Source organism: Mesoplodon densirostris, chromosome 9 (assembly GCF_025265405.1).
Source record: "Mesoplodon densirostris isolate mMesDen1 chromosome 9, mMesDen1 primary haplotype, whole genome shotgun sequence".
NCBI lineage: Eukaryota > Metazoa > Chordata > Mammalia > Artiodactyla > Ziphiidae > Mesoplodon > Mesoplodon densirostris.
In genome coordinates, this window is record NC_082669.1 from 21,010,147 (window position 1) to 21,035,797 (window position 25,651).

General features: G+C 42.7%; 1 protein-coding gene across 2 annotated transcripts in view; it reads right to left on the minus strand.

Moving 5' to 3' along the window:
* AMPH (amphiphysin) overlaps nt 1-805 on the minus strand; it is a 172,476-nt gene extending 171,671 nt beyond the window's left edge. For both annotated transcript variants that reach the window (XM_060107895.1, XM_060107894.1), the window contains exon 1: nt 737-805. In XM_060107895.1, the coding sequence (XP_059963878.1) occupies nt 737-805 (69 nt within the window). The remainder of the gene's footprint in view (nt 1-736) is intronic.
* Nucleotides 806-25,651: the final 24,846 nt, after the last annotated feature.

Here is a 25,651-nt window from a genome sequence, read left to right on the forward strand (position 1 = left end):
TGTTAGGTTCAGGTCATATTTATTTTTGACCTTCCAGAGAAGGACGCTGGCGTCAAAAGGGATACACATACAGAGAGAACCCTCAAAAAAAAAAAAAAAAAAAGGAAGAAAAAACGAAAGAAAGAAGTGTGCATCTAGATCTCGGTTTTGAACTTCGGGATTCACTCCACAGTACGGTATTAAAGCCCTTGGCTCTTCGCGATCAGCCTTCTTAATCCAAACATATTTCTTCGCAGGTAGCTTCTGTGCTAAATCGCTCGTTCCTGCTGCACCCAAGTAGCCAGGAAATCCCGCCGGAGGAAGGACAGCGCCGCAATCTCCCGCCGGGACCTGCGGGCCGCGTCCCCACCAGCCGCCTGCGGGCGCGCGGCCAGCGGGCGCCGGGAGGAAGATGCGCTCAGCTCCGGGAGTCGCGGGCGACCCGCCGCACCTGCCACAGCTCGTGCCGGGCGCTGGCCCAGGAGGGCGGGGAGCGCGGCCAGCCGCGCGGGGAGCGGCGAGGCAGCCGGGAGACCCGGGCCAACCCCGCGCCTCCCGGGACAGGGGCTGCGCGTCCCCGGCGCTCCCGCCTTCCCGCCGGCTCCCCGCAGCGCCGGGTGCCGCCTTGCTGCAGTGGCTGCGGCGGAGGGCAGGGCGTCCCCGCGACCCCGGCCCGGCCTCTTGCGCTCCCCCACACCCCACCCCCGCCCAGGCCGGCTCGGCCCTGCCCGCCGCGTTCCCGCCACCCGCTTCTGACCTTTTCCTGCGCGCGGTTGAGTCGCTTCTGGACGTTCTTGGCGAAGATGCCCGTCTTGATGTCGGCCATGGCTGCGGGTCCGCGGAGGCTGCGAGGAGCGGAGCGGGCGGCAAGGAGGAGCGGGAGAGGAGGAGCGGGAGAGGAGGAGCGGGAGAGGCGGCGAGGAGCCGGCGAGCGCCAGGAGGGGTGAGGGAGGGGTGCGGCGGTGGGGACCCGCTTAAAGCGACAGAGCGGAGGAGGGACGCGCCGGGCCGGGCGGTGACACGGGTGACGAGCTAAAGAGAGAGAAGAAGCCAAGAGTCGAAATGCCCAGAGAGCGCCCACAGTGACGGAAGAGGAGGTCTGGTGGAGAAAGGGAAGGGAGCCGAGCAGCAGCTGCAGGGCCCGCAGCAGCTCCGGGGTTCTCTGAAGGCGGAGTTTGTGGTGGGGGAGGGTGAGAGGGGCCCCAATTTTCTCCAGGAAAAAAAAAAAAAAAAGGCGGGTGTGGGCGGGGGAGTTGGAGAAGAGGGAAAGAGAACACCGGGAAGGTGCAAGTGGAGCAGCTCCGAAGTGGAGGGGGTTGGGCTGCGCTCCCTGGAGGACCCGCTCGACGACCCCAGGCAGAGAATGCACCCCTCGATTATCTGTGTGTTCAAGAACACACCCTCGGGAGGCTCGCAGCCCAACGAGGGAAGCCGACTGGGAAACCGAGTCAAGGCAGACGTTGGAGCTGCCCCAGAGACACAGGTAGAAAGGAGGGAGGCACCAATGGTGACACTTGTGTAAACTTCCACACAAGACTTGGGGCGCGGGCGGGAGGTTCCTTGCTGACAAGGTCCGCTCCTTTAAGGCAGGTGCCTTCCCTGAACATAGGCACTGACTTTCCAAGAACCATTGCATGGAAGAGGCAGGTCCTTTATTGCCTCACACCAGCAGTGTAAGACCCAGGCCTCCTAACCTGTTGCTTCTTACCCACCTTCTGGTAACCTTAACAGGGATTCACCATCGTCAGTACACTTTGCAGAAGTAAGAATAATAGAGGGCTTCCCTGGTGGCGCAGTGGATGAGAGTCCGCCTGCCGATGCAGGGGACGCGGGTTCGTGCCCCGGTCCGGGAAGATCCCACATGCCGCGGAGCGGCTGGGCCCGTGAGCTATGGCTGCTGAGCCTGCGCGTCCGGAGCCTGCGCGTCCGGAGCCTGTGCTCCGTGGCGGGAGAGGGCACAGCGGTAAGAGCCCCGCGTACCAAAAAAAAGAGAGAGAGAGAGAAGAAATACCTCCTGGGGGGCTTCCCTGGTGGCGCAGTGGTTGAGAGTCCGCCTGCTCCCATGCTTTGCCGCATGGTATCCACTCCTAGTATAGTCCCCTCACCTTGATTCTAAAAGGCTTGTGACTGCCTTTTACTAATAAGATATGGCGGAAGTACACTGTGCCAATGCCAGACCAACGCCTTGAGAAGCCAGGCAGGTTTCGCAGTCTGAGGAACGAAACCTGTTCTTCCTGTGCTGCCGTGTAGAGTTTCAGCTACCCTGCTGTAAAAAGCCCCTTGGAGAGGCCACACAGTAAAGGGAGAAGCCCTGAGGTTACTTGGACAGGGAGAGCAAAACCCAGATGTCCCTGCATCCCAGCTGAGACCATCCTCCAGGAAACACACTGGCCGAATACAGCCGCACAAAAGATCATCAGCAAGACCAGCGGAAGAACTGCCCAGCCAATCCTAGCCAAGAATGTGGAATGGTGAGCAAAAACAAAAAAATGATAGTGGTTTTGTTACATGATGCACACTGAAGCCAAACTCAAATGTCAGTTTGGAGCAGAGAAAGGTTTATTGTAGGGCCATGCAAGGAGACAGGTAGCTTATGCCTCCCCAAATCCCAAACTCCTGGAAGGAGTTTCAGCAAAGCATTTGAAAGGCAAGGTGAGGGAGGGGCATGGTTGGTCGTTGCAGACCTCTTCGTGTCAGAATCCTTTGTTCTTGCAGCTGTCCATGTAGGTCAGGTCAGGATGATCCTGTAAACCTCCAACAAGACAAATGTTATTCTCTGTTCTGCAACTTTTGTGTGTGTGTGTGTGTGTGTGGTACGCGGGCCTCTCACTCTTGTGGCCTCTCCCGTTGCAGAGCACAGGCTCCGGACGTGCAGGCTCAGCGGCCATGGCTCACGAGCCTAGCCGCTCTGTGGCACGTGGGATCTTCCCACACCGGGGCACGAACCTGTGTGCCCTGCATGGGCAAGTGGACTCAACCACTGCGCCACCAGGGAAGCCCTGTTCTGCAACTTTTTATCTATATGAATGGGAAAGTGTTATACCCTTAAAGATCAGAGCCTTGAGAATGGCCTATCCTGTACATTTCAGCCTATAGGCAACATTCTTAACTCTAAACAAAAGCTATAGAATACAAAGATTTAAAGAAACAGATCCAATATGGAGTCAGATTTGTTTTACCCTATCACAGTTTTTTAAGCCACTTTTCTGATGGTTTGTTACTGAAATACCCAGTCTATTCACTTGGCTCTTCCTTAGGATAGCTGTTCATCCCAGTTTGCCTGGGAATGAAGGTGTTTCCAGGATACAGGACTTTCAGTGCTAAAACCAGGAAAGTCCTGGGGAAACTGCAAGAGTTGGTCACCTTCTTTCCAACATCTCAACTAAACAGGAGTTTACTTCAGAGCAAAGTAAGAAAAACTTGTTTCTTCTCTTGGTCAGCATTCAGTAGAACAGACCACTCAGAAGCCACGAACTTTGAGTCGGGGGCTTCTGAACCTTAGCTCTGCCTTGGGACCTTGGCCATGAGGATACAAGCCTCAGAATGCTGGAATATACCAGAATGTTCTGGAGCATATCAGTACATGGTTACTGTTATTCTCTGAGCCCCAGAGCCCCCTCTGCTCCCTCTGGGCCTGGCTACAGCCCTCATTACAGTCACCACTGCCCTCTCTCTGACAAGCGAGGGACAGGGTCCCAAGCAGTGGGTTTACTTTTTCTCTGCTTACTTAGGGCCCAAGCCATCAGATCCCACTGTCCCAGCCTTTGTCTCTCCTGGCAATTACTCCCCCACCAGTTTTTGGAACACAGTGAACATCTTTTGAAATAAAATTGCAAATGGTTAGCTTTTCTTATCATTCGGATGCCCAAATCTAGATCTCTAGTGTGGGTGGAAAGGGAAGCTTGTCATTTCTTGATAATTCCATTTGGAATACATGCTGAGCATATTAAAAAATTGTGTGCAAACTGTTAACAAATCAACCAGTATCCATTTCCGGGTTGCCATGTGGCTCATTCTAGCCACTCTGGAATATTGATGAAGCACTTTAGCTGGTACTTAGTAGGTGCCCTGTAAATATATATATATATATATATATATATATATATATATATATATATATATTTTTTTTTTTTTTTTTGGCTGCATTGGGTCTTCATTGCTGCACGCAGGATTTCTTCTAGTTGCGGTGACTGGGGACTGCTCTTCGTTGCGGTGTGTGGGCTTCTCATTGTGGTGGCTTCTCTTGTGGAGCACGGGCTCTAGGCGTGCAGGCTTCAGTAGTTGTGGCTCGTGGGCTCAGTAGTTGTGGCTCACGGGCTCCAGAGCACAGGCTCAGTAGTTGTGGGGCACGGGCTTAGTTGCTCTGCAACATGTGAGATCTTCCTGAACCAGGGCTCGAACCCGTGTCCCCTGCATTGACAGGTGGATTCTTAACAACTGTGCCAAATGCAGGAATGCATGAGACTAGCTCATGAGGATGCATTCTTAGCTATTTCTTCTCATAATTCTTCAATAATGCTACGGGTGGGGGGAAGGGGAGCCCAACTACTACCATGATTTTTTTCCTTAGGATAATTTTTTTTAATTAAAGCATAGTTGATTTACAGTGTTGTGTTAGTTTCATGTGAACAGCAAAGTGATTCAGTTACGCATATATATATATTCTTTTTCAGGTTCTTTTCCATTATAGGTTACTGCAAGATATTGAGTATAGTTCCCCGTGCTATACAGTAAGTCCTTGTTGTTTACCTATTTATATATGGTAGTTTGTATCTGTCAATCCCAAGCTCCTAATTTATCCCTCCCTCCCCCTTTGGTAACCATAAGTTTGTTTTCTATGTCTCTGAGTCTGTTTCTGTCTTGTAAATAAGTTCATTTATATCATTTTTTTAGATTCCACATATAAGTGGCATCACATGGTATTTGTCTGACTTCACTTAGTATGTTTTTTTTGTATTTTTGAATTTTATTTCATTTATTTTTTTATACAGCAGGTTCTTATTAGTCATCAGTTTTATACACATCAGTGTGTACATGTCAATCCCAATCACCCAATTCATCACACCCCCCGTGGCTTTCCCCCCTTGGTGTCCATAAGTTTGTTCTCTACATCTGTGTCTCAATTTCTGCCCTGTAAACTGGTTCATCTGTACCATTTTTCTAGGTCCCACATACATGCGTTAATGTACGAGATTTGTTTTTCTGACTTACTTTCTGACTTACTTTCTGACTTACTTTACTCTGTATGACAGTCTCTAGATCCATCCATGTCTCAACAAATGACACAATTTCGTTCCTTTTCATAGCTGAGTAATATTCCATTGTATATATGTACCACATCTTCTTTATCCATTTGTCTGTCGATGGGCATTTAGGTTGCTTCCATGACCTGACTATTGTAAATAGTGCTGCAATGAACACTGGGGTGACTGTGTCTTTTTGAAATATGGTTTTCTCTGGGTATATGCCCAGTAGTGGGATTGCTGGATCATATGATAATTCTATTTTTAGTTTTTTAAGGAACCTCCATACTGTTCTCCATAGTGGCTGTATCAATTTACATTCCCACCAACAGTGCAAGAGGGTTCCCTTTTCTCCACACCCTCTCCAGCATTTGTTTCTAGATTTTTTAGTGGTGGCTATTCTGAAGACTGGTGTGAGGTGATACTTCATTGTAGTTTTGATTTGCATTTCTCTAATAATTAGTGATGTTGAGCAGCTTTTCATGTGCTTCTTGGCCATCTGTATGTCTTCTTTGGAGAAATGTCTATTTAGGTCTGCCCATTTTTGGATTAGGTTGTTTTTTTCCTTAATATTGAGCTGCATGAGGTGTTTGTATATTTTGGAGATTAATCCTTTGTCTGTTGATTCGTTTGCAAATATTTTCTTCCATTCTGAGAGTTGTCTTTTCATCTTGTTTATGGTTTCCTTTGCTGTGCAAAAGCTTTTAAGTTTCATTAGGTCCCATTTGTTTATTTTTGTTTTTATTTCCATTACTCTAGGAGGTGGATCAAAAAAGATCTTGCTGTGATTTATGTCAAAGAGTGTTCTTCCTATGTTTTCCTCTAAGAGTTTTATAGTGTCCGGTCTTGTATTTAGGTCTCAAATCCATTTTGAGTTTATTTTTGTGTATGGTGTTAGGGAGTGTTCTAATTTCATTCTTTTACATGTAGCTGTCCAGTTTTCCCAGCATCACTTATTGAAGAGACTGCCTTTTCTCCATTTTATATCCTTGCCTCTTTTGTCATAGATTAGTTGACCATGGGTGCATGGGTTTATCTCTGGGCTTTCTATCCTGTTCCATTGATCTATATTTCTGTTTTTGTGCCAGTACCATATTATCTTGATTACTATAGCTTTGTAGTATAGTCTGAAGTCAGGGAGTCTGATTCCTCCAGCTCCACTTTTTCCCCTCAAGACTGCTTTGACTATTCGGGGTCTTTTGTGTCTCCATACAAATTTTAAGATTATTTGTTCTAGTTCCATAAAAAATGCCATTGGTAATTTGATAGGGATTGCATTGAATCTGTAGATTGCTTTGGGTAGTAGAGTCATTTTCACAATATTGATTCTTCCAATCCAGGAACATGGTATATCTCTCCATCTGTTGGTATCATCTTTAAGTTCTTTCATTAGTGTCTTATAGTTTTCTGCATACAGGTCTTTTGTCTCCCTAAGTAGGTTTATTCCTAGGTGTTTCATTCTTTTTGTTGCAGTGGTAAATGGGAGTGTTTCCTTAATTTCTCTTTCAGATTTTTTCATCATTAGTGTATAGGAATGCAAGAGATTTCTGGGCATTAATTTTGTATCCTGCAACTTTACCAAATTCATTGATGAGCTCCAGTACTTTTCTGGTGGCATTTTTAGGATTCTCTATGTATAGTATCATGTCATCTGCAAACAGTGACAGTTTTACTTCTTCTTTTCCAATTTGTATTCCTTTTATTTCTTTTTCTTCTCTGATTGCCGTGGCTAGGACTTCCAAAACTATGTTGAAAAATAGTGGTGAAAGTGGACATCCTTGTCTTGTTCCTAACCTTGGAGGAAATGCTTTCAGTTTTTCACCATTGAGAATGATGTTTCCTGTGGGTTTGTCGTATATGGCCTTTATTATGTTGAGGTAGGTTCACTCTATGCCCACTCTCTGGGGAGTTTTTATCATAAATGGGTGTTGAATTTTGTCAAAATATTTTTCTGCATCTGTTGAGATGATCATGTGGTTTTTATTCTTCAATTTGTTAATATGGTGATCACATTGATTGATTTGCATATATTGAAGAATCCCTGGGATAAATCCCACTTGATCATGGTGTATGATCCTTTTAATGTGTTGTTGGATTCTGTTTGCTAGTATTTTGTTGAGTATTTTTGCATCTATATTCATCAGTGATATTGGTTTGTAATTTTCTTTTTTTGTAGTATCTATCTGGTTTTGGTATCAGGGTTATGGTGGCCTCATAGAATGAGTTTGGGAGTGTTCCTTCCTCTGAAATTTTTTGGAAGAGATTGAGAAGGATGGGTGTTAGCTCTTCTCTAAATGTTTGATAGAATTCACCTGTGAAGCTATCTGGTCCTGGTTTGTTGGAAGGTTTTTAATCACAGTTTCAATTTCATTACTTGTGATTGGTCTGTTCATATTTTCTATTTCTTCCTGGTTCAGTCTTGGAAGGGTATACCTTTCTAAGAATTTGTCCATTTCTTCCAGGTTGTCCATTTTATTGGCATAGAGTTGCTTGTAGTAGTCTCTTAGGATGCTTTGTATTTCTGCGGTGTCTGTTGTAACTTCTCCTTTTTCATTTCTAATTTTATTGCTTTGAGTCCTCTCCCTCTTTTTCTTAATGAGTCTGGCTAATGGTTTATCAATTTTGCTTATCTTCTCAAAGAACCAGCGTTTAGTTTTATTGATCTTTGCTATTGTTGTCCTTGTTTCTATTTCATTTATTTCTGCTCTGATCTTTATGATTTCTTTCCTTCTGCTAACTTTGTTTTGTTTGTCCTTCTTTCTCTAGTTCCTTTAGGGGTAAGGTTAGATTGTTTATTTGAGATTTTTCTTGTTTCTTGAGGTAGGCTTGTATAGCTATAAACTTCCCTCTTAGAACTGCTTTTGCTGCATCCCATAGGCTTTGGATCGTTGTGTTTTCATTGTCTTTTGTCTCTAGGTATTTTTTGATTTCCTCTTTGATTTCTTCAATGATTTCTTGGTTATTTAGTAATGTATTGTTTAGCCTCCATGTGTTTGTGTTTTTTACGTTTTTTTCCCTGTAATTCATTTCTAATCTCATAGCGTTGTGGTCAGAAAAGATGCTTGATATGATTTCAATTTTCTTAAATTTACTGAGGCTTGATTTGTGACCCAAGATGTGATCTATCCTGGAGAATGTTCCATGCACACTTGAGAAGAAAGTGTAATCTACTGTTTTTGGATGTAATGTCCTATAAATATCAATTAAATCTATCTGGTCTATGGTGTCATTTAAAGCTTGTGTTTCCCTATTTGTTTTCATTTTGGATGATCTGTCCATTGGTGTAAGTGAGGTGTTAAAGTCTCCCACTATTATTGTGTTACTGTCGATTTCCTCTTTTATAGCTGTTAGCAGTTGCCTTATGTATTGAGGTGCTCCTATGTTGGGTGCATATATATTTATAATTGTTTTATCTTCTTCTTGGATTCATCCCTTGATCATTATGTAGTGTCCTTACTTGTCTCTTGCAACATTTTTTATGTCAAAGTCTATTTTGTCTGATATGAGTATAGCTACTCCAGCTTTCTTTTGATTTCCATTTGCATGGAATATCTTTTTCCATCCCCTCACTTTCAGTCTGTATGTGTGCCTAGGTCTGAAGTGGGTCTCTTGTAGACCGCATATAGGTGGGTCTTTTTTTTTGTATCCATTAAGGAAGCATGTGTCTTTGGTTGGAACATTTAATCCATTCACGTTTAAGGTAATTACCTATATGTATGTTCCTATGACCATTTTCTTAAATGTTCTGGGTTGTTTTTGTAGGTCCTTTTCTTCTCTTGTGTTTCCCACTTAGAGAAGTTCCTTTAGCATTTGTTGTAGAGCTGGTTTGGTGGTGCTGATTTCTCTTAGCTTTTGCTTGTCTGTAAAGCTTTTGATTTCTCCATCAAGTCTGAATGAGATCCTTGCCAGGTAGAGTAATCTTGGTTGTAGGTTCTTCCCTTTCATCACTTTAAGTATATCATGCCACTGCCTTCTGGCTTATAGAGTTTCTGCTGAGAAATCAGCTGTAAACCTTATGGGAGTAACCATGTATGTTATTTGTCATTTTTCCCTTGCTGCTTTCAATAATTTTTCTTTGTCTTTAATTTTTGTCAGTTTGATTACTATGTGTCTCTATGTGTTTCTCCTTGGGTTTATCCTGCCTGGGACTATGCACTTCCTGGGCTTGGATGGCTATTTCCTTTCCCATGTTAGGGAAGTTTTCCACTATAATCTCTTCAAATATTTTCTTGGGTCCTTTCTCTCTCTCTTCTCCTTCTGGGTCCCCTATAATGCGAATGTTGTTACGTTTAATGTTGTCCCAGAGGTCTCTTAGGCTGTCTGCATTTCTTTTCATTCTTTTTTCTTTATTCTGTTCCGCAGCAGTGAATTCCACCATTCTGTCTTCCAGGTCACTTATCCGTTCTTCTGCCTCAGTTATTCAGCTATTGATTCCTTCTAGTGTAGTTTTCATTTCAGTTATTGTATTGTTCATCTCTGTTTGTTTGTTCTTTAATTCTTCTAGGTTTTTGTTAAACATTTCTTGCATCTTCTCGATCTTTGCCTCCATTCTTTTTCCAAGGTCCTGGATCATCTTCACTATCATTATTCTGAATTCTTTTTCTGGAAGGTTGCCTATCTCCACTTCATTTAGTTGTTTTTCTGGGGTTTTATCTTGTTCCTTCATCTGGTACGTAGCCCTCTGCCTTTTCATCTTGTCTATCTTTCTGTGAATGTGGTTTTTGTTCCACAGGCTGCAGGATTATAGTTCTTCTTGCTTCTGCCTTGTGCCCTCTGTTGGATGAGGCTATCTAAGAGGCTTGTGTAAGTTTCCTGATGTGAGGGACTGGTGATGGGTAGAGCTGACTGTTGCTCTGGTGGGCAGAGCTCAGTAAAACTTTAATCCACCTGACTGTTGATGGGTGGGTTTGCATTCCCTCCCTGTTGGTTGTTTGGCCTGAGGTGACCCAGCACTGGAGCCTACCTGGACTCTTTGGTGGGGTTAATGACAGACTCTGGGAGGGCTCACGCCAAGGAGTACTTCCCAGAACTTCTGCTGCCAGTGTCCTTGTCCCCACAGTGAGCCACAGCCACCCCCCACCTCTGCAGGAGACCCTCCAACACTAGCAGGTAGGTCTGGCTCAGTCTCCTATGGGGTCACTGCTCCTTCCCCTGGGTTCCGATGCACACACTACTTTGTGTGTGCCCTCCATGAGTGAAGTCTCTGTTTCCCTCAGTCCTGTCGAAGTCCTGCAATCAAATCCCACTAGGCTTCAAAGTCTGATTCTCTAGGAATTCCTCCTCCCGTTGCCAGACCCCCAGGTTGGGAAGCCTGACGTGGGGCTCAGAACCTTCACTCCAGTGGGTGGACTTCTGTGGTATAAGTGTTCTCCAGTCTGTGAGTCACCTACCCAGCAGTAATGGGATTTGATTTTACTGTGATTGCGCCCCTCCTACCATCTCATTGTGGCTTCTCCTTTGTCTTTGGATGTAGGGTATCATTTTTGGTGAGTTCCAGTGTCAAAACTCACCAATGATGACAGTCCAGCAGCTAGTTGTGATTCTGGTGTTCTCACAAGAGGGAGTGAAAGCATGTCCTTCTATTCTGCCATCTTGCTTCCTATCTCAATAGCATCTTATACTCAAAAAAAAAAAAACTAGTATGATTTTTAAACCTGGTTATGTCATACAGTGGAGTCTTTTTTTTTTAACAAAACCTTATGCAGCACTCAAATATATTAATCAGATGGACCCTCTATGGATGCAGAGAATGTTGGGTGCCCAGACCTCCACCCATTAGGTAGCCCCTTTATTCCCTGTGACTGTCTTTAAGGAAGATCCTTAGAGCCACAGAACTCCCTGTACACAGCAGAAGTCCACAGTACCAGCGATCCTCAGTGACACCTTCTGTCTCTGAAGTTGTAGGATCCATGCTTTTGTGTGTGTTTCCTTCATCCCCAACACCACTGGGCCCTCCTACCAGTATTTCTTGATTGTTTGTGCCTGCTCCTCATATTGACCATACATTTTTCTCCTTGGTCAGTCGAGGAAAAATGTGGCCCTTGCAGTTCCACGTAGATGTCACTATTAATGAAAAGTAACCCAAATCCTCACTAATTTCAGGGACAAGCTTAGATTGTTACCGAACTCAGGTCTGGCTGTTCACCGCTCAGAAATCAGTACTCGAGAGAGAGACAAATGTTGGTAGAAAGGAAAACTGCTTTTAATCAGAATGCCGGCAATCTGCCAGCAATCAGCATCCCCCAAAACCATCTCCAAAGATACTGCTCAGCCACAAAAGCTTTTAAAAGGAAAAAGGGAAGTAATCTCAGTTAATCACTGAGATGGTGGTCAGAGTTGTTGCCATCCCACAATGTGTGCAGGCTTGTTGACTTCTTGTGGTCTTTCTCTAGATGCAGTCTTATTCACACAGCTTGGGAGCTTACTGAAGGGGAAGCTAGAGAAGAGATCTGGTCATCTGTTAATTCCTTATATTTCATTTCTACTTCTTTGATCTATGGAAAGAACCAACACGTTAGGCAAGGTATTGTGTGATCAAAAGATTTGAAAGGTGTGCTTGGGCCAGAGATGAGTAGAGCATGGGGGGTACCTGGTTTAAGGTTAGTGTCAAGACAAAAGGGGCCTCCTGCAGGGAGCTCTTTCCTGCAAAGAGCTCTTTCCTGCCAAAAGCTGCTTACAAAATGTTAAATTATATTTAATGATTATTTAGGTAAAGTTCAGAAAAAGCATCACAACTCCAACCCCAGGTATTCATCTGAACAGGGCAGAATTCCTGAATTAATTGTAATTTCCAATTCACCTTCCTTCCTTCTAAATTGCACTTCAAATTGCTTGATAAATCAGAAGTATAATTATGACAGGTTTTCATAATTTGGAATAGACCCAGAATTACTACTGTACTATCACAAAACTCATTTTCCAGATGTTTTAATGGTACAGAAGTTTATCCTTGCCTATATTTATATCTTGTAAGTCCAATTTAGACCCTTAGGAAGGTAGATTTCTAGATTCATTGTTTAGTGTGTCTAGCTCTTTGCTAACAAAGAGTTAAAATTTATGCTGTATATTCTAATTAGCTACAACTTCTTTATGTCATTGTACAGATAATTAAGGAGCCATTCCATTTAAACATTTGGTTGAACCTAACTGGACTTTTGGTCCCAACCAAATTATGTCTAGTGCTTACACTTACCTCTTTGTTTAAAGACTCAGACAAAATTTTATTTTGTCTCACAAATGTTAAAATAGCAGTGAAAGGAGGATGTGCTGTAAAATGTATATTTTTTGACTGATTATCTCGTGCATTTCAGGTGAAAACTTTCTTCAAATTATGCCAACAATTTACATTTTAGTCCCACATATATTTTTATTAAATTTCACCTGCATGACTACCCTTTTCTTTTTCCAATTTAACCAAGTCTAAAAATACAAATTTCTAACTCTATTAATAATGCATCACTAATGTATCCCAAAATACTGCATAGGAGGCAAGAGCTTTGTTTTAATACATGAGCCATTGGCCACTAAGGAAAACAATAACAATGTATTCAGTTGCCTAATAACTTTAAAGTACTTCAACACCATGTTTGATGTGTTTATGCAAAATAATGCAAAACAACTTCTATGCCTCAAAACAAAATGCTTGAACATCACTTAATAGCTTACAAGCCAACTGAGAGGTCAGGGAGCAAAACAAAATAGAAATTCTAATTAACCACAACTCTTTCTGAAGAAAGGGACAAGTCCCTGCAAATATTTTAAGCTATTTTCTATCCACAAATAAGCTATAAAAATTCCATGTACAGTGTGGGAAACAGCACATTTGTCTGGGCTACTGAGAGCACCCTCTTAATTGCTTATATATCTAGACTATTTTATTGGGAAGCTTTCCAGCTTGGACAAACCCCAGCTTTGTAACAGTGATCTACTTGAAAACCTTTTAACAAATGCTTGATTTTATCATATGTTGGCCCGAGATTTTTTTTGGCTCGAGGAACTTATTTTTTTGATTAAATGTGTCCATATTTATATTTTACATGAATGTAGCTATTCACATGTGCCTACCTTTGGCTGCATGGCTGTTCCCCTACCTTCACCCCATCTTTTGCCACCCCTACACAACTCTCTCCAAACTGCTCCTGGAGCTGTGGCTGCCACTGACTTAGTAGAGGTATTACCTTGGACCATAAGATTCCCCCGACAGTGTTCCTCCACTCCAAGCCCGCACTTCAACCAAAGCCCCTGGCTAATGAAGCCAACCCAGGTTCCTGGTATGATTTTATGTACAAGAAGTCTGGACTAAGCACTGTGTCCTCCCAAACATCTGCCTACTTCCCTGCAGTATAGCCTCTTTCCTCTCCAGAGACCACACAACCTTCTACCTGTTCTTGTTACCTACTCCAGGTTCATACTGCTCACCACATGACAGGCCAATAAATCAAGACAGGAGTCATTGGGCAAGGAATAGAGACTTTATTTGGAAAGCCCGCAGACTGAGGTGTTGGACTAGTGTCCCAAAGAGCCATCTTGCACAGGTTTGGATGTTAGTTTCTTTTATAGAACAAAGAGGGGTAGGTGAGGAGGTAAAGTGAAAAAGACAATAAGTTGTTGCAAATATTTCCTGGTTCGGTCCAGACTCCAGAGGGGATGTGTTAATTACTTCTTTCCTGAAGCCGTTTACAGGTGTGCCTGGTCAGGATGTTTCCTGTGAGCTAAACAAAGGCATTTTAGCTTAACACTGAGGTACCGGAGGCAGGGTTGCTGGGGATGGGCCATTATGTATACTTTCCCTTTAGTAATAAACTTCTAGCAAAAGCAATAGAATACAAAGGTTAAAGTAAAAGAAGTAGATCCAATATGGAGTCAGATTTGTTCCTCCCTATTACATTCTCACATCTAAAATTACCTCACTCTCTTCACCTCTCTTCTCTAAGACCCCCAACAGACTGCTGCCTAGAACCACCTCCAAGGAATCAAGCAAGTTGGATGGTGATGGTGGTAATATTTCCTATTAGTATTGCTTTCTGTGTTTCTGCTGTAGTTCAGCATTATTGGGCTTAGAGAGGCTTTGGTAAGCTAGTCTAGGACAGAATCTGTCATGGATTGAATTGTGTCCCTGTGATATTGTGATTTATAATAAAAAAATATTATGTTTGGTGTTTGTCCCTGTTCTTGCACAAAGCTCCCCAAACCCTTGAAATTTCCCAAGTGATTAGAGCAATACAAGTATTTTTTGTTATTCTTAAGAAAGCCCCTTTTGGGCTTCCCTGGTGGCACAGTGGTTAAGAATCCACCTGCCAGTGCTGGGGACGCAGTTTCAAGCCCTGGTCCGGGAAGATCCCACATGCCGCAGAGCAACTAAGCCCATGCACCACAACTACTAAGCCTGTGCTCTAAAGCCCGCGAGCCACAACTACTGAAGCCCATGCACCTAGAGCCCATGCTCCACAAGAGAAGCCACCGCAATAAGAAGCCCAGGCACTGCAACGAAGAGTAGCCCCCGCTCGCCGCAACTAAAGGAAGTCCATGCGCAGCAACGAAGACCCAGCATAGCCAAAAATAAATAAATTTATTTTTAAAAAAAGAAAAAAAGCCCCTTTCAATCACACCTGAGTGTATGTTAATGAGGTAACTCTTAGAAAGGTCCTAACGATGGGGGCTTGTTGCCAGGAGGACCAACCTGGTGATTAGAGGGTTGGAACTTTCAGCCCCACCCTCATTGCATCCCCCTACCCCCTACCTTCTCCCACCCCCGACCTCTGGGGAGAGAAGACAGGCCAATGATTGAATCAGCCATGCCTATGTAATGAAGCCTCCATAAAAACAAAAAGGGTAGGATTCAGAGAGCTTCCGGGTTGGTAAACACGTGGTGGTGCAGAGAGAATGGGGCCTGGAGGGGGCTTAGAAGCTCCACACATGTCTTGCCCTATGCATCTCTTCCATCTGGCGATTCCTGAGTTATACCCTTATAATAAACTAGTAATCTAGTAAGTAAAATGTTTCTCTGAGTTCTGTGAGCCACTCCAGTAAATTAGTTAAATCCTAGGAGGGGGTCATGTGAACCTCCAATTTACAGCCAGCTGGTAAGAAGCACAGGTGACAACCTGAACTTGCCACTGGCACCTGTAGTGGAGGGTGGGGTTGAGCCCTTAAACTATGGGATCTGACACTAACTCCAGGTAGTGTCAGGACTGAACTGAGTTGTAGGACCCCCAGCTGGTGTTGCAGAATTGCTTGGTGTGGGGAAACCCGGCAGCTCCCCCCAACATTTGGTGGCCAGAAGTTTTGCAAGTAGGAAAAAAACACCTAGGAGGAGTTTTTTCTTTACAGTCTCCACAAGAGAGAATTGAAGTCCTAACTCCTGGTACCTGTGAATTTAATCTCATTTGGAAATAGGATCTTTACAGATATAATTAAGATGCAAATTAAGATGAGGTCACACTGCAGTGGGGCAGGTCCTTAATCCAATAGAACTGGTTTCTTTATTTAAAAAAAAAAAAGAGAGAGACTTGGAATCAGACACACACACAGGAGAATGCATGTGAAGACAGACGCAGAGGGAAGAGGGCCGTGTAATGATGGAGGCACGGATGGGAGTTACTCAGCTGCGCCACAGGAGCACCTCCAGCAACTGCAGAAGTTTGGAGAGTGAGCACGGCCCGCTGACACCTGGATTACAGACTTCCAGCCTCCAGAACTGAGGTTATAAATTTCTGTTGTTTTAAGCCACCCAGTTTTTGTTACTTTCTTATAGCAGGCCTAGGAAACTGATGCAGAATCCAACCTCCTTCTTCAAAACAGCATACATCTTGGAAAAATTTATCTCCCAATCCAAGTCACTGACAAACAGATTTCTGAAAACAAGATTTTCATTAGTTGGAACAGCCTTTGCTCATCTGTTGCTTTCTTTTGAAACAATGTATTTTTGTAAGTGCATGATTTGCACTTCTTTTCCTTCTTAATTTAGTGAAAAAAGCAGTAGCTTTTGAGCAAGCCTCTTGCAGGTTGGGTTCTAAGGAAGCAGAGGCTGAGTTTGGGGTGCAAGTTCATTAGAGATCACTGAACCTGTGAAAGGCAGGGGGAGGAAGCAGCATTGACAGAGGAGGAAGCTGGACTCCCAGGCGGGTCTGGCCTCTGTAGGGAGCACTGCCCATAGAATGTCCCCATCCAGCTCACAGGACTGGGCCATTACACCTCTGCCCACCAGCCACTGGAGACCAGTGGCCCTAGGAGGCATGTGAACTGGGGTCAGGCAGCTTTCTGCCAGGGGAGTCCACTCTGCAGGCCCTGGCAGGAGGCTGCCCGGGGACCGCACTCCCACAGAGGTGAGCAGCAAGCCCCATTTTTTTTCTTTTGGCCACACAGCACAGCATCTGGGATCTTAGTTCCCTGACCAAGGATCAAACCCACGACCGCTGCATTAGAAGTGCAGAGTCTTAACCACTGTACCACCAAGGAGGTCCCAGCAAGCCCTTCTTGGACGGGGATCTGGGCAGTGGGCCAGGCCATCCCCTACTCAGTAGTTCAGATGAAGAGCTCCTAGAACACGGTAGACCCGTGTTCTTTGGTCCCCTCTAAACATCTGCTGTTTCTTCACCCTCCCATGTTTTCCTGCCTCCTACCTACACTGAGATGTTTCTGAGATCAATACTAAGTTGATCATCCTCCACAAGGCGCAGACTTTTACATTTAAGCATGGTCCATTTGCCCCTTATGAAGTTAGTTGTAGTCATCTGTGTTGTCAGGGCTCCCCACTCTATAGCTACTATTTTTCCATTTTTAATAAATAAGGGGCTTCCCTGGTGGCACGGTGGTTGAGAGTCCGCCTGCCGATGCAGGGGACACGGGTTTGTGCCCTGGTCCGGGAAGGTCCCACATGCCGCGGAGCGGCTGGGCCCGTGAGCCATGGCCGCTGAGCCTGCGCGTCCAGAGCCTGTGCTCTGCAACGGGAGAAGCCACAACAGCGAGAAGCCCACGTACCGCAAAAAAAAAAAAAAAAAAAAAAAAAAGAAACTTGTAGGTGGACACTCTGAAACTACGTAAATACTCTGTTTCTTGCCAAAATCTCCCTCCCCCAATCTGGCATGCATAAGGGTTCTTGCCTAAATCTGTTTTTACCAAGATGGTTTTTAAATGGCGATTTTCTACTTCCATCGGTGCTACTGTGTTTGTTAATCAGAACTCCACTGTATGCAAGCACTTTCCCTTTCTTTCCACATATCTACTCATTTATTATCTATTGTCAATATGGACTCATGGATTCTTATTTTATTCATTCTGTTATTGTCCTTATGTACCTTGCTGCTCAAATTACCCCAGACTTGGCCAGTGAAAGCCCCTTCATTTTTAAAAATATATCCTCATCATTTTCTGAGCACTTCCTTATTTTCTGGCACAGTAACATATTCCAGGCTCGTCTTGATTTTCTCTGCCCCAGCCTTTGAATAATCCATTTCTCCATGAACCCCTAGTTCATTTTTGTGGAGAATTGTATTTAGAAACGAAGGTGTGGGTTCAGGCTTTGCTCGTTGCAAATGGGTGACTAAGCGTCATTGAAATAATAAATTTATATGGATACCTCTAATTAGAATCCGACCTAGGATCTTGCTTGCCTTTCCCCATTCCATACTTGTATCTCTCATCTTGTGTATTTCCCTGGCTCTCAAGAACCTTACTATAGTCACTCACTTGCTCAATACTGCAATACCCACAAAATGGTTTCATAATACTGATACCACTGCAACAAACCTATTGAGAAGAGTTCAAGGTTAACCTTTTTTTTCCTTTGGACTGAAGTCAAAATACTATCTTCAGCATTTTCTTGTGGTACTGGCATAAAGACAGACCAATGGAATAGAATAGAGAGGTCCCAAAATAAACCTTCACATATATGGTTGAATGATTCTCAACAAAAGTGCCAAGGTCTTTCAAAAAGAAAGGACAGTCTTTTTTTTTTTTGTGGTACACGGGCCTCTCACTGCCGTGGCCTCTCCCGTTGCGGTGCACAGGCTCCGGACACGCAGGCTCAGCGGCCATGGCTCACGGGCCCAGCCGCTCCATGGCATGTGGGATCTTCACGGACCGGGGCACGAACCCGTGTCCCCTGCATCGGCAGGAGGACTGTCAACTACTGCGCCACCAGGGAAGCCCAGGACAGTCTTTTTAACAAATGGTGCTGGGAAAACTGGGTATTGATATGTAGATAAATGAAGTTGAACTCTTACTTATACAAGGTACAAAAATTAACTCAAAATGGATTAAAGACCTAAATGTAAGACCTAAAATTATAACACTCTTAGAAGAAAACATAAGAGGAAAGCATGATATTGCATTAGGCAATGATTTGTTGGATATCTCACCAAAAACATGGACAACAAAAGAAAAAGAGATAAATTGGACTACATCAAAATTAAATGCTTTTGTTTATCAAAGGAAACAATCAGCAGTGTGAAAAGACAAACCATGGAATCAGAGAAACTATTTGCTCACCATATATCTGATAAGGGTTAATATCCAGAACATATAAAGAACGCCTAAAACTCAACAACAAAAACCAAACGACCTGATTTGAAAACGGACAAAGGGCTTGAATAGACATTTCTCCAAACAAGATAATCAAGTGGCCAATTAGCACATGAGAAGATGTTCAACATCACTCATCATCAGGAAAATCAAAATGCAAATCACAATGAGATACCACCTTATACCCATTAGAATAGCTACTATCAAACCCAGAAAATAACAGATGTTGGTGAGGATGTCGTAAAATTGGAATACCTGTGCACTCTTGGTGGGAATATAAAATGGTATAGCCACTATGGAAAACAACATTGCAATTCCTAAAAAAAGTAAAATAGAACTTCCACATGACAGCAGTTCCATTTCTGGATATATACCCCTCCAAAAATTAAAGCAAGGTCTCAAATATTTGTACACCTACAATCATAGCAGCATTATTCATAATCGTCAAAGGTAGAAGCAACTCTAGCGTCCATTGACTGGTTAATGGATAAACAAATGTGATATATTCATACAGCCTTAAAAGGGAGGAAATTTTGACACATGCTACAACATGGAAGAACCGTGAGGACATGCCATATAAAGCAAGCCAATCATAAAAGGTCAAATATTGTATGATTCCATTTATATATTCCATTTATATATTTATATTCCAAGTACCTGGAGTAGTCAAAGTCATAGAGACAGAAAGTAGAATGGTAGTTACCCAGGACTGGTGGCAATGGGGAGTTGTTATTTAATGGGTTTGGAGTTTCAGTTTTACAAGATGAAGAGACATCTGGAAATGGATGGTGGTGTTGATTGCCCAGCAATATGAATGTACTTAATGCCACAGAACTACACACTTAAAAATTGTTAAAATGGTCAATTGTATATTATGTATATTTTACCATAATAAAAAAAAATGAGAAACTTCCTGAGGCAGATCACTTTATTCACTGGAAACAGGTTTGTTACTGTTTTCATTTAGTTTAAGATTTTCCCCATCCTTATTAACTTTATTTTATTGGATATGAAGAACATTAATATGAATCCAAAAGTCAAAACTGTATAGAAATGTACACTCAGGGAAGTGTCACTCCTTCTCCTATCCCTTCAACCATCCCTTCATCGCCATTCCTTGTGGGTAACCAATTTTATTACTTTTTGTATTATCAGTCTTGTATTACTTTTTGCAAAGTTATACAAATATGTGCATGTTTTCTTATTTTCTTTTTTACCAAAAAAAACTAGCATACTACATATATTCTTTTGCATTTTTTATTTAAAATATGTTCTGGAAATTACTCTCTTTCAGTTTATAAACATTTCCCTATTTTTTTAATCAGTTTCCAGTACTTCAGAGTGTATATTTATCATAGTGTATTCAACCAACAATCATTGTTCTTATTTATCTTCAAGCTGAAATTATCCCAGATATAGCCAGTGAAAGCAATCTTCTGTGTTTGTACATCTAAGTAGTTTACAATATTTTACAATTATAAATAATGCTGTATGAATAATTTTTGCATATGTATTTTCATGTTGTTAAAAATATATCTTCGGGATAAATTCCTGATAAATCTGTAGGTCAAATAATACATATGTAAGTAGATTTGTTCAGTATTGTCAAATTCAACTCCAGGGGATAGTACTATTTTTCATTTTTATCAGCAGTGTATGAAAGTACCTGTTTCTGCACAATCTGGCTAATTTTGGCAAGCCTTTGGATTCTTGTCAATCTGATGGGTGAAAAAAAAAACTGAAGGAACTGTAAACTTGAAATAAATGAGAGATTATTTCCCAAATATCTCTCTAAGGTAAAGAAAAGCCATTATAAAATTCATGTCTCTAATTCCAATATCTGGACCATCTGCATCTGTAGGTCTGCTTCTATCAATTTATTTTTTTAACCTAGACTATAGATCTAGTTGGTTTCTTTTTAACCTAGTCTTCCTGCTTCTTCGTGTGTCTTATACATTTTCAATTTTATGACAGGCATTGTGTTTAAAACAGTAGACAGTGAAGTAGATTCTGTCAGGCAGCTAAGGTGAAGGGATGATTTCTTTGATCTCACTAGGAGTTAACCTCAGTAGGGGATCAATAGCAGCTTTAATTCGTTTCAGTTTACATCTGGACCGCTTGAGAACGAAGTCACCCCCCTCCCAATAGCCAGACTTTGCAGGCAAGTCACCACTATACTATAAGACTGTGAGAGGGCTTCCCTGGTGGCGCAGTGGTTACGAATCCGCCTGCCAGTGCAGGGGACATGGGTTCGAGCCCTGGCCTGGGAAGATTCCACATGCCACGGAGCAACTAAGCCCGTGCGCACAACTACTGAGCCTGCACTCTAGAGCCCGCGAGCCACAACTACTGAGCCCACGTGCCACAACTACTGAAGCCCGCGTGCCTAGTCCGTGCTCTGCAACAAGAGAAGCCACTGCCATGAGAAGCCCGCGCACCGCAACAAAGAGTAGCCCCCGCTCGCCGCAACTAGAGAAAGCTCATGTGCAGCAACGAAGACCCAACGCAGCCAAAAATAAATAAATAAATAAGACTGTGAGATCTCTCTGCTTTCCAGCTTCTTATACTATTGAGGGGCTGATCTCTATGAACTTATCAGCTGAGCTGGTGGCAGCTGGGCTTCAGATTTAGTTAATTTCAGTTATCTTCTAGTTCCAAGTGTTTTGAGGTGATGCCAGGCCCCTCCCACCTGTGACACGGGTACAGTGAGACTGGGTTCTCAGGGACGCGCAGACTCTGAGATGGAGCTCGGTGTGCAGGCTGTTTCCAGGGAGTGCCCTTGGATCAGCACCTGTGGAAGGAAGTGTTTCATTTCCTGGGGCTGCCATAACAAATTACCACAAACTGAGGAAGGCTTTCCCATCAAACCTGACCATCTGCTGAATTTTCTGGCCCTACACAGTCTGTCAACTCCTGCATGCCCACTTCCCTGAGTCCTTGAATCTCTTCTTCCACTGTCTGCCACAGTAGTTCTGGTATTTTTCCTCACTTAGTACAGACCATTACTTTTTCCATGCTTCTAGGAGCCATCCTAGAGCCAGATTAGAGTCTTTGCTAGCATGTTAAACCCTTTATCTGGGAAAAGTGCAATTAATTTGAAAACTTTCTGTTAGCCAGGCCCCCTTTACCAAACATGCTCAGATCCAGTCCCACACAGACTCCACTGGTCCTACCAGTATATGCTGGCTGGGACTGGCAGCTCCTTTGTGGTACAGGCCTTTTCCTCCCTTTTCTGGCCCTGTATGTTGCTGGTTGGGGCATCCTGTGACTTCACCCGTGTTATAGGCCTGGTACCCAGGACGAATGAGGGGACATATCCTGGGGCACATCCCTGCTCACAGAGGAGAGGCTTTTGAATTGTCTTCAAGGTAACAGAGCACTAGCTCTTGGAAGGGGATGTGCCACTTCTGAAGGCTCAGAAGTTTTAGGAAAATTTGTGGATTTAAGAGTTTCAGGGTGTTCAACCCAGATATCCTCATCCCATGTGTCAGTGTCCTGTTCTTTCTCAAACAAGGCTCTAATCTTGGCATTAAGACCTACCATGGCTGAGAGTTTAACCTCTGGAACCCTGCTGCTCTTGTGATTGAGTCCTGGGCCTCGTGCTTAGATTTCCCTGCACCCCCAACTGCAGATACTTTTCAGAGCCTCTTAGCAGTCTCCCAAGAGGTGCTCTAATTCATTCTGGCCTTTCAACTGCCAGTTAGTTGCTTTTAGTCTTTCCTTATCTTTTTCTAGAGTGTCAGTGAGTTTTGCACAAGGCATCTAACTCCATAATCTTTTTAGTTACTGATTCCTGCATATTTTTCTTTTTTAAAATTTTAGTTTATTGTGATAAGAACACTTCACATGAGATCTACCACTGAACGAAGTTTTCAGTGTGCGGTACATTACTGTGTAATGTTGTACGGCAGATCTCGAGAACTGACTCTTCTTGCTTAACTGAAACTTTGTACCCATTGATTAGTAATTTCCCGTTTCCCACCCACCCGTGCCCCACAACCCCCGGCAACCACCATTTCACTCTTCAATTCTATGAATTTGACTATCTTAGATACTTCATGTAAGCAGAATCATGCAGATTTATCTTTCTGTGACTGACTTGTTTCCCTTAGCATAATATCCTCAAGGTTTATCTATGTCATGCATACTGAAGAATTTTCTTATTTTTTTAAGGCTGACTAGCATTCCGTTGTATGTATATACCACATTTTATTTATCCATTTCTATGTTGATGGACATTTAGGGTGTTTCCACATCTTAGCTATTGTGAATAGTGCTGCAGTGAACATGGGAGTGCTTATATGTCTTTGAGATCCTGATTTCAGTTATTTTGGATAAACACCCAGAAGTGAGATTCCTGGATCACATGGTAGTTCTAGTTTTAATTTTTTGAGGAAACTCCATACCGTTTTTCATAGTGGCTGTACCGTTTTGCTTCCCCACCAACAGTGCACAGGAGTTCCCTTTTCTCCACATGCTTGCCAACAGTTGTTGTCTTTTGGTCTTTCATGATAGCTGTCATGACCGGTGTGAGGTGATGCTATGGTTTTCATTTGCATTTCCCAATGATTAGTGACGTTAAACATTTTTTCATATGTATGTTGATCATTTATATGTCTTCTTTGGAGAAATGCCTATTCAAGTCTTTAGTTCATTTTTTTAATCAGGTTATTGGTTTATTGGCTGTTGAGTTGTAGGGGTTCATTATATACTTTGGAGATTTATCCCTTAACAGATGTAAGGTTTGCAAATATTTTCTCCCATCCCCTAGCTTGCCTTTGGCTCTGTTGTTTTCTTTGTTGTGCAGAAGGTTGTTTAGTTTGATGTAGTCCTACTTGTTTATTTTTGTTTGTGTTGCCTGTGCTTTTGATGTCATATCTGTGAAATCATTGCCAAGATCAATATCAAGAATTTTTTCCCTATATTTTCTGCTAGGATTTTTATAGTTTCAGGTCTTATTAATCCATTTGAGTTGATTTTTGTGTGAGATATAAGAAAAGAGTCCAATCTCTTTCTTTTGCATATGGCTATCCAGTTTTCTCAACACCATTTGTTGAAAGGACTATGATTTCCCACTGTGTACTCCTGGCACCCTAAGATCAATTGAGTGTATATGCATGGATTTATTTCTGGGCTCTCTATTCTATTCTGTTGGTCAATATGTCTGTCTTAATGCTGGTACCACATTGCTTTGACTACTAGTTTTGTAATATGTTTCAAAATCAGGAAGTGTGATGCCTCCGACTTTGTTCTTGCTTGCTTAGGATTGTTTTGGCTATTTGGGGCTCCATATGAAGAATAGTTTTTTCTCTTTCTGTTAAAAATGCCGTTGGGATTTTGATAGGGATTGCATTGAATCTATAGATCATTTGGGGTGGTATGGACATTTTAATAACATTAAGCCTTTTCATCCGTGAGCATAGGATGTCTTTCCATTTGTTTGTGTCTTCTTTAATTTCTTTAATCAATGTCATATAGTTTTTGGTGTACAAGTCTTTCATCTCCTTGGTTGAGTTTGTTCCTAAGTATTTTATTCATTTTGGTGCTATTGTAATTGGGATTATTTTACTTATTTCCTTTTCGGATAGTTCATTGTTTGTGCATAGAAATGCAACTGATTTTTGTATGTTGAGCTTACATCATACAACTTTACTGAGTTCATTTATTAGTTCTAAGAGTCTTTTTGCCAGTACCATACTATTTTGCATGTAGTCTTTTGGATTTTCTATAGATAAGATCATGTCATTTGCAAACAGAGACAATTTTACTTCTTCCTTTTCAATTTGGATGTCTTTTATTTCTTTATCTTGTCTAATTACTCTGTCTGGGGCTTCCAGTACTATGTTGTATAGACGTGGTGAGAGTGGGCATTCTTGACTTGTTCCTGATTTTAAAGGAAAAGCTTTCAGTTTTTCCACCATTGAGTATGATACCAGCTATGGGATCTTCCTATTTGGCCTTTAATAGGTTGAGGTACTTTCCTCCCCCATACTTTTAAAATACTGATTGATACATTTGGCTAGTGCATTCTCTTTACATGCTAGTGCATTCATCACTACTGAAATTTTTAACAACTGTGTGTGCTCCACTTTTCACCAGTGATGAAGTCTTCAGTAGCAGCTGGGCAGAGAGTAATCTAGCTCCAAAACCCCACTTCAGTGTTCACTTTTTTGGCCATTCCTGGGAGTAACTGTCTACAGATGGAGTTCTCCAGTCAGCAGTCTCTGAGACAGAGTATAAAGGACAGTATGTTTATTAGGAATCAGTATCTATGGAAGAGAGAGGAAAGAAGCAAAAAGGAGAGTCAGGCTGCAACACAGACCCAGTAATCTCAGGCAACCCCACAAGGAGTCCCGGGATAAAATAGCCAGTCACAGTTTTCCTGTGTTAAGCCAAAATGCCCCAATCAGGCAGTAGATACAGACCACCCCCAGAGAAGTGTGGCTTTGGGTGGGTTAGCTTTCTGTAGTTGAGGCATTCACTGAAGAGTTTAACAACCAAAGGCTGCCTTCTGGCACATTCCCAACAGCTGAGCCAACAAGTTTTTTTCTTGATGTTTTTGAGTGGTACATCCATATTACCAGAGAGGATAATTATGCCCATATGTAAAACTGACTGCCAGTTATTCCCTCCTTGCAAAGGGTTTGCCATATTCTGCAGTATAGATCACTTAGACTTTATGGTTTCCACGGCTCTTCAGTGTCATTCTAATATCATTTAAAATTAAGATTTTTTTCAGTTTAGCTTATATGTTGTTGTTTGAGCAGGAGCAATGACGTTTTATAACTTCAACAGCCTAATCAGAAGTGAAACCTCTCCAACCGTGAACTCTTAATTTCAGTTATATATCTTTCAGTTCTGGAATTCCTATTTGATTCTTCTCTGTAACATCCAGTATATGGTGAAAT